Genomic DNA, 19,166 nt, shown 5'->3' with positions numbered 1-19,166 from the left:
TAATCATGGCTTGGTCTTTCTGGTAACCGGCCCCCATCCAGGAGACCACCAACAGTTACCTTCTTAGAACAAAGACATTCCTATCACCCAGCAAATTCCAAGGGACTTTGATGTTATCATTAAGGAATTCCAAGGGTTCCTTTTAGGAGTTCTGTGCCAGGAACCAGGGGCAGAAACCAATATATATATTTTCTATTATTTCACAGGAGTGATCAGGAAAAAAAAATGTCTGAAAAGGCTCCTTAGTACGATAATGAAAAAAAAAAAAGCTGTGAAACACTGCCTTGGAGGGAAGACTGCCTAGTGTAGTGGTTAGAAATGCAGATGCTTGGGGCACCTGACTGGCTCAGTTGGAAGAAGAAGATGCAACTCTTGGGGCGCCTGGGTGGCTTAGTTGGTTAAGCGTCTGACTTTGGCTTAGGTCATGATCTCGCGGTTCGTGGGTTCGAGCCCCGCGTCGGGCTCTGTGCTGACTGCCAGCTCAGAGCCTCGAGCCTATTTCAGAGTCTGTGTCTCCCTCTCTCTCTGACCCTCCCCTGCTCACGCTGTCTCTCTCTCTCTCTCCTAGAAATAAATAAAAATAGAATAAAAAAAGAAGATGCAACTCTTGATCTCAGGGTCATGAGTTCAAGCCCCACGTTGATGTAGAAATTACTAAAATAATACATAAACTTAAAAAGCCCTCAGATTCTTAACACTGGACTTACACTGTTTTTACCACTTGCTGTCTGCAGATGACTTCATAGCCTCAGTTTTCTTATCTGTAAAATGGTGATCCTAATAGTACTTTATTCAAAGAATTGCTGTGAGATAATCCATTTAAAGTGCCTGGCACTGGGTGGAACATGAAATTAGTCATTCTGAAGTTAGTCATCTTCTAAGAAGCTCAAGAAGAGTAAGGATCTTGTTTATTGCAGTATTACCGTTCATTAGAAGATTATCTGGGACTTAATAGGTGTTTAGTAAATATATGTTGAGTAAATGAATAAAACTCATATTCATTGAGTTATGTCAGGGTTGCATTTATGGAAACTGAGTAAATCGTGGTATTAAGTATGCTGTATTCACTTCTTAAGTTATTTCTTCTGTTAGGCCTATTTGCCTAACAGAACCTATAAACTTCTGTTTATATAACATATCTAACCTATATAACTTTTGATAACCTAATTTTTGGTGTGTAGTAATCTTTTATTTAAAATTATTTTGGGGGCTCCTGGGCGGCTCAGTTGGTTAAGCATCTGACTTAAATCTAGTATGTTGATAATTTGCTTGAATTTGGCATTACTTTTATTATTATTTTTTATTTATTTATTTACTTTTTAAAGAACTGTCTTAAAAAAAATTTTTTTTTTGTTTATTTACATTAGAGAGAGACAGAGGCAGTGCACAAGCAGGGGAAGGGCAGAGAGAGAGACACAGAGACAGAATCTGAAGCAGGCTCCAGGCTCTGAGCTGTCAGCACAGAGCCCGACGTGGGGCTTGAACTCATGATCTCTGAGATCATGCATGACCTGAGCTAAGTCAGATGCTCAACCGACTGAGTCACCCAAGCACCTCTAGAATTTACTTTTAAAAGTAGAAATGGATTATATAACATGCAATACCATTTTTCTGCTTTAAGTAAATTCATTGAGGTCAGGCCAAAAAGATATATGGAATCTGTTAATATTCTTGAGAGCTAATATGCTTTTAATTTATACAACTTACGTATATACATTATATCAGTATTGCAGCTTGCATATAAATTTTAGTCAAACAGAAAAGGACACAAATAACTTTTGATAATCTAATTTTTGATGTGTGTTAATCTTTTATTTAAAAATATTTTGGGGCACATAGGCGGCTCAGTTGGTTCAGCATCTGATTCTAGATTTTGGCTTAAGTCATGATTTCATAGTTTGTGAGTTTGAGCCCCACATCAGGCTTCGTGCCGGCCGTGTGGAGCCTGCTTGGGATTCTCTCTCTGTCCCTCCCTCTGCCCTTCCCCAGCTTTCTCTCTCTCTCTCTCTCTCTCTCTCAAAAAAAGTAAGTAAGCTTTAAAAATAAATAAAATAAAAATAATTTTTCCTTTTTCCCCTCAGTTTGATTTTTCCTTTCACTTAATGCTTTGGTTATTGATTAAGTTATTTTCATTTTTAAGTGTTACATTTGAACTATTACTTATTTTGTGCTTGTACCCTGTACTTAAGCTATAAGAGTATAGTAAATAAGTGCAAGAAGAATCCCATTATTTTATATGTATTGGCCTAAAGATAATCCTGTTGAATATATCCTCAACTGACATTTTGTGAAGTAATAACCTCGTGGCTACTTTTCAAAATTGCCAAGTCATGTTGACAGATCTTGTTAATGAATTCTTATTTTCACTTACTATGAATCCTGGAAAAATTGTTTCAGTAAAATATATCAGAAATAAATAGAATAAAGAAAAAGGTCAAGCTATGTTAAGTTGGACTTTGTGAGATAGCTTCTGGTCCTCATATTTGCTACTTAGATGAATTATTTTTATCAATTTACTGAATCGTTTTTATTAAATTAGTTAAAGATTTACTTAGATTGATTAATACAGGAATGATTTATACACCACAGTGTAAAGTTACCAATTTACAAAAAGAAATATGAATTGGGACTGTTCTTAGCATAAGATATCCTGTTCTCTTTCTGGGGTGGTTAGGTTTACTCAGACAAACACTTGTAACTCTTCACGGTGCTTATCAAGTTATGTTCTTAGGTGATGATTCTTTCAGATTTCATTTGGGGAATCTTTTGGTAAAGAATGGAGTTCAGTCTCTAGATAATAGTGTCTGGGTAATGTTGAAAGATAAATCTGTACCAGTCACTTTCATTTAGATGTGAATATCTCTACCTTTCCATTTTTATTTGCTGTTCTGATACAGTTTAAAAACTGGTTAAAATTTCCAGTTGTATCAGTTATTTTTAGGTTGACTGCTGTTTGTTGGTTTGGGAATAGGTACCTTAATCTCATTAGAAAGCCATTGCAGGGGTGTCTGGGAGGCTTCCTGGGTTAAGTGTCTGACTCTTGATTTTGGTTCAGGTCATGATATCACAATTTGTGTAATTGGGCCCTGTGTTGGGCTCCACGCTGACAGCACGGAGCCTTGCTTCAGTCCCTGTGCACACTTTCTTTCTCTCTCTCTTAAAAAAGAAAAAAAAAAAAAGCCTTTTCAACACGTAAGAGAGGATGGATTAGTTTTGGAAAGGATTTTTGTGAATCATTAATTTTTATGAATCATTAATTACTAATTCCAGCTATATAGTTTATATTATTGGATAATCGTACTTGGGAATATATATTCCCAAATAGTAAATCTAAATAGGTTTATTATAATTCCATATATATTATGCATAATTATATATACATATTTTTTTGTTGTTCCCCCCAAGTATGGGGAAATTCCTATTAAATATATATGGTTATTTTAGTCCATCATTATGCATCCTTTTATTTGTTAGTTTTTTTCTCCTTTTCATTCTGTGCCCTGTCTTTTCATATGTGTTTTAAGCTGCCCATCTCTAACTCCTAGTACATATATGTTGATGATGAGTTTGTATGTACTGTATTACTTTGGTCCCTTTTCATCTGGGTAACATGTAATACATTTTGATGACTATAGTTAAAAATGTAAATACAAATATATATTATAGAGTGACAAATATAAAATAGAAACAGATCTAAAAGATAGTATCTAGTATTTTTCATGATTCTATTCATATTAAGATATTTACAGATAAACTGTAAACTTCTGCAGAAATATGGGTTGGCTCAATTTCTAATTTGAGTCATTGTAAATCAGTTAGTTGTAAATCAGCTAGCTGCCTTTGGGGAAGATGTATTGTGGGTTTGTTACAGAGGTTCCCAGTTGGTCCTCTGAAGTCACTTTGAGGGCCATTGTGTAGTTGGATTTACAGAAAATTAAATTTTTTATGGTTTTTTTCTATGGGAAAGTGTGCTTGCATCTCAACATGGGGGTGCTTTTCCCTTTCCCTCTGCAGCCCTCTCCTCTGAAATGAAATACCTGCCTGAAATGCGTTACCTCCATCCCAATGGAGGCTATGGCCCAGAGGCCTGAATTCCTAGAGCCATAATTGTAATATGAAGGCCCTTTGTAATGTTCTTTGAAGCAGCCTGTATGTGAAAACTGTAAGGCTTAAAACCACAGTTTTCCTTTCTGGTCTACCTCTTTCCTTACCCCTAATTGACACTCCTTTTCTGCTAAGCCCTTGCTTCTTCCTCCCTTGTTCCCAGCATTTTCTCTGTTGGCCAGAAACGAAAGGTGCTACAGATGTGGAACCGTTCTGCACATTGTAGGAATTAGCTTATCCATTTATATTTTTTCTGTCAGTGAGCCAAAAGGGATTTTCCACCAGGGTACATAAGCAGAGGTAGGTCCCCCGGCTTCAGGTCTGTCGGTAGGAAAGCTAGAACCCGGGGCCAAGAGGCTGTCTCAGTAGAGCCTTACAAAAAATGGTTCTTAGTTCTTTCCCCATTGGTCTATTGGACCCAGCCGAAACAGCCATAGCACCGACTGGTTTGTGGGCAGACTGTGGGAAGAAGGCAGTATTCCTTATTGTTATAACTCTTTAATTTTCCTTCTCCTGCAAAAGTCCAGGTGTTATTGACAGATGCAAGTAGTTTAGGACAGGATTAGTACCTGTGGGTTTTTTTTCCCCCCATCGCTGCCTAGGCCATGAGGCATACTAGTTTCAAATTCTGCCAAACTTTTCATTTGCCAGATATTTTTTCTGTCATTTAATTTCACTCCTGTTTCTACAGGAGATTGGCAGAGCGGACAACTTTCAAGCTAGGAACATGTAGGTTCAGTTTTTCTAAATATGTCACTGATGGTCTCTGTCGCAGCTCACTAGAAGCACCGACTGCTTTGGTAGTTGGCAGCACTCAGAGATCTTAAACCACACAAGCAGAGAAGCACGGAGTTAAAAAGAATAATATGGGGGTGTCTGGGAGGCTCAGTTGGTTAAACATCCGACTTTGGCTCAGGTCGTGATCTCACAGTTCGTGGGTTTGAGCCCCACGTTGGGCTCTGTGCTGACAGCTCAGAGCCTGGAGCCTGTTTCAGATTCTGTATCTTCCTCTCTCTCTGACCCTTCCCTGCTCAAACTGTCTCTCTGTCTCTCTCAGAAATAAACATTAAAAAAAAAAAAAAGAATAATCTGAATGAATACAGTGTTTTGAATTGGGAAACAAAACTGCTGCTCAACTTTTTCTTCTAGCTGGATATTGAGCTCCAGGTATTACAAAGCAGCAAAGAAAGGCCTCAGAGGAATGACAGTTGTTACTAATTAGTTATATATTTATAATGAAAACATGCTGAGGAAAATGTCTAATACAATGTCTTCATAGTGTGAAATACATATCACATTAGGGAGATGTGTAAAGATGTGACTTGTACTTGTATTTTTAAAGACTGACCAGAAAAATTTGTTTTGCTTTCAGTGATCTCTACAGTTAACCTACATTTCTAGAAAGACAGTGAGATATAGTCTTCATGTTTGTGTCTGTTTACATTTTTTTTAAAAAACAAAAATAATTTTTTTTAATGTTTGTTTGTATTTGAAAGAGAAACAGAAGCTTGGGAGGGACAGAAGAAGAGGGAGACAGAGGATCCCAAGCAGGCTCCATGCTGACAGCAAAGCCTGATATGGGGTTTGAACTCCCGAATCCTGAGATCATGACCTGAGCTGAAGTTGGATGCTTAACCGGCTGAGCCAACTAAGCGCCTCTAAAAATTTTCCTTTATTGTATTGACGGGTCCTCGGCCTCTAGTCCCTAGTCAGTTTTCTGTCATGAAACTTTGTCAAATAGTTCTATAAGGCTACTGAAGATTTTTTATTTTTTATGTTTATTTTGAGAGAGAAACATGAGCAGGGGAGGGGCAGAGAGAGTGAGAGAATCTCAGGCAGGCTCCATGTTGTCAGATGGAGCCCCACATGGGGCTCCATTCTACAAACTGTGAAATCATGACTTGAGCCGAAATCATGAGTTGGAACCCAACTGACTGAGCCACCCAGGCGCCCTCAAGCCATTGAAGTTTTAATCATTTTTCTAGTGATTTCTATGGAACTAATGGAATTTTCCCACAGTTGTCCCAAACCAGTGTTTTCTAGTACAAATTAATAAATTTTCTCACTGAAGGGAAGATACCAAAAACAGGCATTATTCAAAATTACCATGTCCTATAAAAAAACAGACTCTGGGCCTAAAGTTCTCTGTCTTAGCAAGAGAGCGGGATGCAGTATAAGAGAATAGAAATGGCTAATGTCTGGTAAAAGACAAGAGCCCCGAGTACTTTCCTTGCCCCGTATTTATTAAGATCAGCAGGCTTACAGATGTGATGGGCGTGCACAAAGAGACAAAGAAATTGTGAACATCAGCTTATGGGCATGAGGGAAAAGGGGGTTTTTGAAGATACACAGTGTTTGGGGTTTGGGTCAATATAAAACAAAATCCTGGTGCTGGGCAAATGGTTGTCAAAGACAGACAGGAGCTCTGTGTCTGTTTGTCTTAGCTAGCCTAGGGGAGAAGACAGATAGGGGAAACAGCCTCAGGGTTAACAAGACACTTTTTCTTTTGTTACCCATCTCTGCTCTGGGCTGCTTCACCTGCAGCGCAGTGGTCTATAATCCAGCTTGCTTGTTTTGCCTAACCTGGCCCTATTCTCCTGTGAAAGCAGCTTCTCTGCTATAGGACTAAACTGGGGGACGCTTTTGCCCTGCCTGCCTAATCTTGCTTACCTTATATACCTTTGTATTGGGAGCCTTTGCGCCTGTTCCTATCTAGGGCCTTTGCCCATCCCTCTCTATCTTTGGGGTTCAGCACCCCCTATTCTTGGGGTGCCTTTGCACCATCCTATTCTTGGGGTGCCAATCATGTTTACCCAAGCTCGGGTGTGAGCATCCTATGACTTTTATTTCCCTGTGCCTTGTTAACCCCTTGCTATAAGCCCAGGGAGTTCCTAAGCCTTTCCCCCACAACTATATGCTTAAAAACTTGTGACGTACATTTTAATGTTATTTACAGTTGTTTTGCTTAGAGAGCAAGCAAGATGAGTGATTTCCAGAATTTTCTTATTAAATAACAATGTTGATTGTGACTTGACTTTGGGGGCATACATTGTGAAGGACAGTATTTTGTTTCACAGTTGGATGAAACTGGTGATGTTGGAGATTATAGGTTGATACTTCTCATATATGAAGGAGAAAGTGCATGATATTTTGTTTGGTTTATTGGTTAAAGGAGAAAAGAGTATTTCATTTAGAGCAGATATTAGCAAACCATGGCCTGTGTAGTTTTTGTATGGCCCATGAATTAAGAATGTTTTTTGTTTTTTTGTTTTTTTACATATTTAGTGGTTGAAAAATATCAGAAGAGTAATATTTCATTCTGTGTGAAAATTACATGAAATGCACATTTCAGTGTCCATAGATAGTTTTATGGGAAAACACTGTGCTCATGTACTCATATATTGTCTAGAGCTGCTTTCAAACAGCAGAGTAGCTGCACAGACCTGTGACCTGTAAAGTATGAAATATTTTTTGTTGGGCTTTAAACAGAAAAAGTTTGCCAGCCTTGATTTAGAGGCAGTTAGGTGTCATGATTTAGAGTGAGGACTCTGGAGTCAAACTGCTCCTTAATGTCTCATTTTGAGATCTTGGGCAAGTTACTTATCTCTTTGTGTTTCCGTTTCTCCTCCTGTAATGTTAGAAGAATAATAGTGCTGGGGCGCCTGGTGGCTTAGTCGGTTAAGCGTCTGACTTTGGCTTAGGTCATGATCTCGCGTTTCGTGGGTTCGAGCCCCGCATCGGGCTCTGTGCTGACTGCCAGGTCAGAGCTTGGAGCCTCTTTCAGTCTGTGACCCCCTCTCTCTCTGACCCTCCCCTGCTCACGCTGTCTCTCTCTCTCTCCTAGAAATAAAAAAAAAAAAAAAATTAAAGAAGAATAACAGTGCTGACTTCATGAGGTGATTATGAGGGTTAGATGAGTCAATGTACATAAAGCACTTAGAAATGTGTCTGGCCCATGGTCATCACTTGGTATTAGATATACTAGTTGATATACTTGATATTAGATATACTTAGTTGATATTTATGTATAAAGTATTAGTTATCATTAAGTATTATATAGCTGATAATCACTTTGTAACATGAACTGGTAAGTATGCCTTGACATTCTGATTGAGAACAGCTACAGATATATTAAGGAAATACTCATTTGTTAACTACATGCTTCCAGATCTTGATTCAGTGGTGTTCAGTATAGAGAATATTATGAATCTAACACAAAGCATGGATTGTGAGTACGTCTTTACATGGCAGCACATAAAATGAGCATTGTATAAAAGATTGCTTTTCTACCATGCAGCATGCTAGCCATAGGGGAGAATTACTCACTTGAGTTTTGAAATGAAATGTAAGTTTACTTCATGCTTGAAAATCTAGTGTGACTATTTCTGTGATTCCAAGGGGCTTCCTCAAGAGCCCTATCAAAAATATATTTGACATCTTGAATAGCTTGAGCCTATCACTCGTGACTGAAATATGACAGTTTTTTTTTATGTTAAGCATAAACTATCAGAATTTAAAGGATTGAACTATGCATTTAACGTAAAACTTACCATTTTAATACATTTTGAAAGTATATTATTTGGTAATGTTAAGTATATTCACATTGTCGTGCATTGGATCTTCACAACTTTTCCATACTATAAAACAAAGTCTATACCTATTAGCAGCTCCCTCTTTCTTCCTCTTGCTAGTCTTTGGTAACCACCATTCTGCTTTCTATCTCTAGGAATCTGACTACTTTAGATACCTCATATGTGTGGAATCATCCAGTATTTTGTCTTTTTGTGACTGACTTATTTCAGTGGCATATTGGCCTCAAGGTTCATCTATGTTGTCACATGTGACAGGATTTCCTTCCGTTTAAAGGCTGATGGATATTCCATTATATGCACAGACCACATTCTGTTTATCTGTTCACCCATGGATGGACATTTGTGTTGCTTCCACCTCTTGGCTATTGTGCATATTGTTGCTGTTAACATGGGTATGCAAGTATCTCTTTGAGCTCCTGCGTCTAATTCTTTTGGATAAGTACTCAGAAGTAGGATTGCTAGATCAAATATGGTAATTATAGTTTTAAAATTTTTAAATTTTATTTTGAGAGGATGTGTGTGTACACACACACACACACACACACAGAGAGAGAGAGAGAGAGAGAGAGAATATCCCAAGCAGGCTCCATGCTGTCAGCACAGAGCCCAGTGTGGGGCTCGAATGCACGAACCCTGAGACTATGACCTGAGCCAAAATCAGGAGTTGGCCAATTAACCGACTGAGCCATCCAGGTGCCCCCATTGTAGTTTGGTATTTTTATGTATCCAATTTTTAAGAAAGATGATCTTCTTAAAAGTAGCTAACACAGTTCTCATTAGGGAGGCTTGCTACAATTTGGGGGTCTATCTTTGATTTAAATATCTAGAGCTGTTTGACAGCCATTCATACTTTGTGCCATTCTTAGGGATGTGTAATTGAGAGTTAAAATATTTTTTACAGATAAGGAGTAAAGTAAGAAACTGCCTCAATTGGAATTTGATATACTGCTCAGTTATCCATTATTGAGATGAATATACATCATGTCTCTGTAAAAGATGAAACCTAATACACTTTTTCTTTTTTTTTTAATATTTTTTTAATTTTATTTCTAGGAGAGAGAGAGACAGCGTGAGCAGGGGAGGGTCAGAGAGAGAGGGAGATACAGACTCTGAAATAGGCTCCAGGCTCTGAGCTGGCAGTCAGCACAGAGCCCGATGCAGGGCTTGAACCCATGAACCGTGAGATCATGACCTAAGTGAAAGCCGGACGCTTAACCGACTGAGCCACCCAGGCGCCCCAGAATAAACTTTTTCTTATATGAAGACCTTTGTATCACTATTAAAATTTTAGCTCTTTTAATTATAAAAGAAATACATGATCATTACCAAAAAAAATCAGAAAAAGACAGCAAAGAATAAGTTTATATTTGGAATATAATACCTATTGTATTTGTATAGTTAATGTTGCTGCATTTGACGGTAGTTTTCATTGTCCTGATCCACATTGGTAACTAGTGTACAGCTTCCCATTTTCCTCTTGGTTTTCAGTTGAGGTTTTGCTCCATTTTGGGGGTAAAAGTCTTCTAGTATTGCATGTACAAGAGTTCATATCATTTTTATACTTGTGAAAGGAATTGCTAGATCTTGGGTGATTTTATTTATCAATTTGTATTTCTACCAGTAGTTTATAAGAGGTCTGGTTCTCCATACTTAATTTTTGTCTGTAGAGATGGGTATTAATGATATATTGTGGTTTTCTTTCTTTCTTTCTTTCTTTCTTTCTTTCTTTCTTTCTTTCTTTCTTTCTTTCTTTCTTTCTTTCTTTCTTTCTTTCTTTTCCTTCCTTCCTTCCTTCCTTCCTTCCTTCCTTCCTTCCTTCCTTCCTTCCCTTTCCTTCCCTTTTCTTTCTTTTTGGGAGCTATAAGCCCAACATGTGGCTTGAACTCAGGACCCTGAGATCAAGAGTCTCATGCTCCACCGACTGAGCCAGCTAGGTGCCCCTAAACTGTGATTTAAAAAAATTTTTTTTAATGTTTATTTTTGAGAGAGAGACAGAATGAGCTGGGGAGGGGGAGAGAGAAAGAGACAATCTAAAGCAGGCTCCAGACTCTGAGCTGTCAGCACAGAGCCCAACATGGGGCTCGAACTCGTGAATCATGAGATCATGACCTGAGTCGTAGTCAGCTGCTTAACTGACTGAGTCACCCAGGCAGCCCGCCCCTTAAACTCTGGTTTTCAATTCTGTTACTGAGTTGAACATGTTTTTATGTGTTGTTTTTATCACATCTGTTTTTGTATTAAGTCTGTTGTCCTTTATTTTCATTGGTTTCTTTGCCTCTTAACTGATTTTGAAGAATTTTTTGTACCGTTATTCTTTGTATATTACATATATACATATACATAAATATATGCATACATATACCTATATAATAATATATGTTTTAATATGTCTTCTAATTTGTAGCTTGTCTTTTCACTCAGTTTATAGTGTCTCTCAAACAGAAGTTCTTAATTTTAATTTATCAGTCCTTTATAGTGTGTACTTTGAGAATCATGCTTAAGAAATATCCTAAAGGTCATAAAGATATTCATTTATATTCTAAAATTTTTAAAGTTTTGCTCTTGACATTAAAATCTTTAATCCACCTGTCAGTTTAAGAACTTAAGATGTGATGAATCTCTATGTACAATACACAGTTCATATGTTTGCTTGAATACTCATTATGGCTGTGATGCCGAAAGTTTGGTAAACAGTGTGTTAAATAATAAGGTAGTTGCAATAGTGGAAAAAGAAAACAAACATAGAAAGTGTTTTATATTAATGATAGCTATTTTAAGAGATTTGTTAAAATATTTTTTTTCCCACAGCCTTAACCTCAGTTGTGGGTGATGGTCTGCCATTCTGATAACCTTTAAGTTGTGGACCACTGATTTCTGACTGAACTGGTCAGAATACTTGAGTGTGACTACAGAAATAAGCAAATCTCACAGGAGTGTCGATGCATAGGGGCACATAGCACTTTCAACAATAGCCAAATCATGGAAAGAGCCTAAATGTCCATCAGCTGATGAATGGATCAAGAAGATGTGGTTTATGTACGCAATAGAATACTACATGGCAGTGAGAAAGAATGAAATCAGGACATTTGTAGCAACATGGGCAGAATTTCAGGGTGTTATGTTGAGTGAAATAAGTCCGGCAGAGAAGGACAGATACCATATGTTTTCACTTATAGGTGGATTAGGAGAAACTTAACGGAGAACCATGGGGAGGAGAAGGGGAAAAATAGTTGGGGAGAGGGAGGGAGGCAAACCATGAGAGACTCTTGAATGCTGAGAACAAACTGAGGGCTAATGTGGGTGGGGGGGAGGGGAAGGGGGATGATGGACATGGAGGAGGGCCTTTGTTGGGATGAGCACAGGGTGTTATATGGAAACCAACTTGACAATAAACTATGAAAGAAAAAAGCAAATCCCTCAAATCAAGAAGTTAATCATAGCATAATAGAGCTGAAAAACTACACAGCTTGTCTGTTTTCATATTACAGCTTTTTGATACATAAGATGTGTGAGCTGCATAGATATTGAAGATGTACAAGAAGAGCACTTGAAGTCCGTGATGACTCTGCAGGTCTTTTTCGTGACCTTGCAGCACTGTGACCTTTCTGGTTATTCAGCGAGGGCCTTGTTTGTCCATCAGTGTTATACCACCTGCTACCCCGTCTTCATTTTCTGCTGTCCAGTGTTTGTGGTATTTTAAGGAAGAAGTAAAACCAACCTTTCCACATAAGCAATTTATACTTCTAGATAGACCTTGGAGTGAACATAAAGTAGACTGACTTTTATTATCAGAGAGCAGTTAATGTGCTTGGTTGCATCAGCATAAACTTAAAGATAACATCTGTGATAAAATATTCTAACTTAGGATGAAACATGATCTTTGAAAATATTAAAGTATTGTTTGTTATGAAACATAATTAACCTTAAGTCAGTAAGTACCTGCTGGGGTGCCTGGCTGGCTCAGTCGGTAGAGCATGTGACTTGTGATCCCAGGGTCATGAGTTCAAGTCCCATGTTGGGTGTGGAGCCTACTTTGAAAACTAAATAAATAACAAAAAGCAAACTTAAAATATTTTAAAAATGTATTATGATACATTTATGTTCCTGGTATCTTCAGCTGTGCTGGAGTCAGCCGAGAGCCCTGTGAAGTAATCTAAGTAGAAGTACAAGTTTAAATAAAGTCACACAATAGCCCAGTGTGTGTCCATGAATTTTTGTCCCTCCTGGGAAAAGTGAAACTGATAGAACAGCTGTTCTCTGTCACCTAGAAGCCTCCAGAGTAACCATTGATGGGGCTTAAGCATTTAAACCATGGGGTATAAAATAAATGCATAACTTTTGTAGTTTGAGTAGAAAATATAAGTGTTCATTATCTAATACTAGTTTCTAGTATAAAATGATCACTTGAATTTTTATTTCGCTTTGTCTTTTCACTGTTCAGTGTTTTTCAAAAAGAAATTCTGTCCTTATATAGATCTTGTACATTTAGTATGTTTCTTGGTATTCAGTCATGGGCTGCTGTTAGCAGTATAATAGTATGGAAAGAGTTTATTTCGATCTGTTTTAGCATTCATAATCTTTGACTCTTTGTAGAGGCAGATATGATAGAACATTCAATATTAAGGTGTCTCTTTTCTCTTTTCCCATTTGGAGAGGCCATTAACATTTACACTAAATTTATCTACTATTCTGGATAATAATCATGAGCTTGTTCTCTTTCAATACACTTAATATAATCAATAATTTTTATCTTATATGGGCTATGGTGAATAATGATGGAACTCTGACTTATTTTTCATTGATAGTTTACATTTAAAATGGAATTGGTATCGGTGTATAGTAAAACATGCAGTCACAGGCGTGAGAAGTCTTGGTTAATTCTGTTATTAAGATGGGTAATCTTGGCTCAGTTAAAGTTAGTAGATCTCAATTTTCTGTCTGAAAATGAAGGAAGGTGTTAAACTGATAAGAATTATAATTCTTATGTGAACATATTGTATATAAACTAGAATTATGCAGAACTTTTGTAAATACTCCAAGCAGTATATGCATCTGTATGTGTTTATGTGTTTGGAATTTTTGTCTTAAATTTAAATGTGTGTATCTTCTGCTGAGAAAAGGTTATTTAGGGTTTTTTGTTTTTTTTTACAAAAATAATTAGATTTATAAAGTTTCACACTCAAATCGAACACATTTTTCAACTATGTTTGAGAGGTGTTCTTTTTTTTTAAATATAGCTAAGACCCCTTTAATTTAAATTGCACTTAATAGGGGCACCTGGATGGCTCAGTAGGTTAAACTCTTGATTTNAGCAACCCCCCCCCCCCCCCCCCCCAGCTCTGTGCTGTCAGCATGGAGCTTGTTTGGGATCTTGGGATTCTCTCCTCTCTCCTTCTTTCTCTACCCCTCTGCCGCTTGTGTGGGCTCGCTCTCTATAAACAAACAAACAAACCTTAAAAAATACATTTTTCAATTTAAAATCATAAGCCTAGGGGCACCTGGGTGGCTCAGTCAGTTAAGTGTCCAACTCTTGGTTTTGGCTCAGGTCATATGATCTCGCAATTTGTGGGATAGAGCCTTGCATCACCTTGCTTGGGATTCTTTCTCTCCCTCCCTCCCTCTCTCTCTCTCTCTGCTTCTCTCCCGCTCTCTCTCTCTCTCAAAATAAATAAACTTAAAAAAAAAGTTATAAGCCTAAATCAGTCACTCAGTGGCATTTAAATTGGAATCACAGGTTTAATTTTTTTAGATACACTAACATGAAGGGTTTCTTACTCCAATTTTTAAAAATACCAAATGTATACCTATTATGCCCATTTCCAACTCAAAACTAGTAAACTGGACTTGATTTACTTTTTTACCCCTCCCAAATCCAACCCACACTCTTTCCTTTCCTGTCCCTGCCCCAAATAACTTTTTTTTTTTTTTTTTTTAACTTTTACTATGTTTGTATTGTAAACCTGCCTGGTTCACCAGGACCTTTTTTAGTTTCACCGTCTCAAGCAATTTGAAGTTATCTTTCCAAGCAAATTTGGAGCCATGTTCTCAGATGACTGAGGTTAAACCTTACAAAATCTAGAGCTGCAGACACCAGAGTGATGTGTGTGTCATGAAAGTGGGCATAAGTAGAGCCTCATTGTACAGTCTTTGCCAGCAGTGACTCTGAGGCCGTGCCCCCCAAGGGGGGTGGCCTCCACACCTGTCACCGTGGAGGCGGGTCCACACCAGGAGATCCTCAAGTCTGACAGGTCTGCAAGTGTTGGAGTTTTTTCAGCTAATCTGGTTTTTGCTGGATTCTGTTCTATATTCTTTTATTTGTCAGGCTACAGTTGTTAAGTGTTTGAAAAGAAAACCTATTTGGATTTTGCACATCTTGCATGTCTTATCTGTGTTTACAGTCGTAGTTCAAAGGTTATTCTTCTAACAGTTCTAACTAGAACAACTTTGTAGAGTGCAAATAATGTTTAGATCCTAAACAAAGTTACAGAGGGCACATAAATAGGGCTTCTATATCTGGACCACATTCCTGTCTTACTCATGTATTATGTAATATGATATCTAACTCTCCAATTGTATTATAAGCTTTTTGGCATGGACTTTATAATGTGCTCTCCAGTGGAAACATAATGCAGGCCACACATGTAATTTAACATTTTCTAGTAGCCACATTAAAAGTAAGTAAAAAGAAACAGATGAAAATAAGTTTAATAATGTACTTTAATCTAGTATAATCTAAACATTATTTCAACATGTAACCAGTATAAAAATTATTGAGATATTTTACATTCTCTTTTCTCATCGTGAAATCTTCACAGTCCATTGTTATTTTATTCTTAATGCCTGTCTCAGTTCAGACAAACCATATTTCAGATACTCAGTAGCTGCATGTAGCTGGTGGCTGTGGTTTTGGGCAGTGCTGCCTTATACTTCTGCAACTTAGTGCTCGTAACATAATTGTTGCTTTGTGTATGAATGTGTGTGTCCTTTTAGTTACAGATTTCTCAAAAATAAAATATAAAATATTTTTAAATGCCCATCTTCATTTTCTTTCTCTTCAAGGCCCTTCCTTCTTCAATGATTATAGTAGCAGTTTACTGTCCTGTGATAGCTGCTGTTTTCATTGTTCTGAAGATGGTCAACTACCGACTCCACCGAGCGCTTGATGCCGGAGAAGTTATAGATAGGAGCGCAAACGAGTTCCCGGATCAGCGAGCCAAAGCTGAGCAAGGCAACTGTTCAACCAGGAGAAAAGACAGTAATGGACCAAGGTGAGGAGACTCAGGCCACCCAGGTTTTAAACTGCATGTAGACGGTGATGTGATGACCGTGTTGTGCCTCTGCTCTGATGTGTGGTTTCAAGGCAGTGTTTGATCTTACCACCAGCTCTTCCCATCATATTAGAGGTATAGTGACAGGTACAGATGGTCACATTAGACCCCAGCAAAGCTAATCAGAATATCTGGGGGATTAAATCTGGCCTTATTACTAAATAGCATGCTAGAACAATAACAGGTATAACTGTAAAATAGTTTATTCACACCAAAGACCAAAACCAGTGAAAAACAGTATAAGGAAATAATGAAGCATGGCTTATAAATCTGAGCATTTATATTTTATTTATACCTATAAATAAAATGTGTACATATCTTAAGCAAATTGTGATATCTTACTTGACATTTATAATCTGCATTTTTCCACTACATCTGTTGTAAATATTTTTCAGTGATACATTCCCACCTTAGCAACTTAGCTCTTCCTTCCCTCCATCTTTGTGTAACTGACCTCTTAGGATTCAATTCTGTGGAGCCGTCACCTTCTCCTGGAGGTTTTCCTTCTCCATCCCAGCTCAGTATTTGTCCTACGGCTCTCAGTCACATTCTCTTCATTACCTTGGCCTTATCCCCTTTCTCGTGTTGACTCAAGGATTGTCAAAAGTTTATTGTGACTTCATAGAAATGATAGCTACCACTAATCTATGTCTTCAAAGACCAGTTACTATATGAACACTTGACATATGTAATAGTCCGCAAAACAATTCTGCAAGGTAGGTGCTCTTATTATTCCTGATTTTTAGATGTGGAAACTGGGATGTGAAAGATTAAATATTCCAGGGAGTCAGATTTGAAGTCCATGTTTTTAACCACTCTGCCATGTTTCCCCTCAGTATAATATGAAGAGTACGTACTCATTTTTTAAGAAAGGTGATGCTTCTGTTTTTCATTGCATCAAAAGCCTTTGTTTATCCCTTTTTAAAAAAAAATTTTTTTTTAACCTTTATTTTTGAGAGACTGAGAGAGACAGAGCATGAGCAGGAGAGGGGCAGAGAGAAAGAGAGGGAGACACAGAATCTGAAGCAAGATCCAGGCTCCAAGCTGTCAGCACAGAACCTGTTGTGGGGCTCGAACTCATGAGCCGGGAGATCATGACCTGAGCCAAAGTCAGATGCTTAACCAACTGAGCCACCCAGGCGTCCCTGTTTATCCCTTTTCAATTACATTTTCTCCACTCCTGCATGATTATCCTGTTTGTTCACTGAGCAAATATTTTACTTCTGTAATAATTTCTTTCATAGCGCTAATCACTATCCGAAATGCCTTACTTAATCATTTATATTTATAAGCTTCTTGAAGGTAGGGGCCTTGTTTTTCTTATGAACTTCAGGTTCTAAATCAAAGCCTCTCACTGTATTTAGATAATATTTGAAGTAGTGAAAACATTTCTTTTGGAGTATTATTTTTTTAAATTGTTTTGGATATTTATTTTTGAAGGAGAGAGACATGGTGTGAGCAGGGGAGGGGCAGAAAGAGAGGGAGACACAGAATCCAAACCAGGCTTCAGGCTCTGAGCTGTCAGCACGCCAGACACGGGGCTCGAACTCATGAACCATGAGATTATGACCTGAGCTGAAGTCGGATGCTTAACTGACTGAGCCACCCAGGCACCCCATGTTTTACGATATTATTTTTAATAACTGCACAGTATTCCATTTTGTAGGTATTCCATAATTAAATTATCTTGGTTTTAGTTACTTTAATTATTTTCAAATTTAAATGTTAGCTCACTATGATGTTTAAATATATGTTTTTAAAGATTTTATTTTTAAGTAATCTCTACATCCAGCATGGGGCTTGAACTCACAATCCTGAGATTAAGAGTTGCCATGTTCCACTGACTGAGCCAGCCAGGTGCCTTGTGATGTTTAAATTTTAAATGATTAAAATTTTAATTATAATTTAACAGAGGTAGACTGTTAGAAAGCTATCCCCATTTTTAAATTTTTTCTTTTAATTTTTCTTTTTAGTGTTTATATATTTTGAGAGAGAGAGAGAGAGCATGAGTAAGGGAAGGGCAGAGAGAGAGGGGGACAGAGGATCTGAAGCAGGTTCTGCTCTGACAGCACAGAGCCCAATGCAGGGCTCGAACTCACAAACTGTGAGACCATGACCTGAGCTGAAGTCATACACTTAACCGACTGAGCCACCCAGGCACCCCTCCATTTTTAATTTTTCATTGCATATTGCCAAATTCCAAACATTTTACCTTGTAATTACCGTGACCAGCAATTTGAGGGCTGCTTTTTCTGTACTTTGACAACATTGAGTATTTAGTATTTAGACAAAACTGTGGTAGATATCTCATTGTTTAACTTTTTGGATTATTAGTTTTATTTTTCCTATGTTATTGTCACTTATATTTTGTGAATGGTATATTTTTCTATTGGTGGTTAGTTTTTTATATGGAGAAAATATTTATGAAGAATATTAATTCTTTATGCTTTGTGAAACACCTTTCCTCAGTTTATAGCATTTTATTTATTTTTATGTCACAATTTATTTTTATGTGGTCTATTCTGTAAATGTTTATTAGTTCTGCCTTAGATACCAAGTTGTGGAACATTTTTTTCTTCCTCCATATTATATAAGTATTTACCTGTGTCCACTTTCAGCATTTTTTAAAAATGTCTATTTATTTTTGAGATAGAGACAGTTCGTGAGCAGGGGAGGGGGGGAGAGAGAGAGAGACACACACACACAGAATCTGAAACAGGCTTCAGGCTCTGAGCTGTCAGCACAAATCTGTATGTGGGCTTGATCTCACGAACCATTAGATCATGACCTGAGCCAAGTCGGATGCTTAACTGAACTACCCTTAACTGAGCCACCCAGGCCTCCCTACTTTCGGCCATTAAATTTTTTTTTTAGTGTTTGTTTATTTTTGAGAGAGAGAGACAGTGAGAGCCAGGGAGGGGCAGAGAGAGAGCGAGGGATACACAGAATCTAAAACAGGCTCCAGGCTGTGAGCTGTCAGCACACAACCCGATGTGGGGCTTGAACTCACGAACCATTAGATCATGACATGAGCCACAGTCGGACGCTTAACTAACTGAACCACCCAGGTGCCCCTCAGCAATTTTATAATTTTAGTTTTCATTCTTTTTTTTTTCTTTTTTTTTTTTTAAATTTTTTTTAT

The 19,166-nt window shown here is 37.7% G+C and overlaps 1 protein-coding gene and 1 non-coding gene across 2 annotated transcripts in view; both read left to right on the top strand.

The window, feature by feature from the left end:
* PCNX1 (pecanex 1) overlaps positions 1 to 19,166 on the top strand; it is a 168,988-nt gene that overhangs the window by 24,938 nt on the left and 124,884 nt on the right. Inside the window, exon 5 of the mRNA XM_077750650.1 lies at positions 15,756 to 15,964. Within this exon, the coding sequence (XP_077606776.1) occupies positions 15,756 to 15,964 (209 nt within the window). The remainder of the gene's footprint in view (positions 1 to 15,755; positions 15,965 to 19,166) is intronic.
* On the top strand, positions 12,646 to 12,718 carry TRNAT-UGU (transfer RNA threonine (anticodon UGU)). The gene has a single exon. It is a non-coding gene; the product is annotated as a tRNA-Thr (tRNA).

Source organism: Crocuta crocuta, unplaced genomic scaffold, assembly GCF_008692635.1.
Source record: "Crocuta crocuta isolate KB4526 unplaced genomic scaffold, BGI_CrCroc_1.0 scaffold186, whole genome shotgun sequence".
NCBI lineage: Eukaryota > Metazoa > Chordata > Mammalia > Carnivora > Hyaenidae > Crocuta > Crocuta crocuta.
This window is presented reverse-complemented; position numbering and strand designations above follow the sequence as displayed.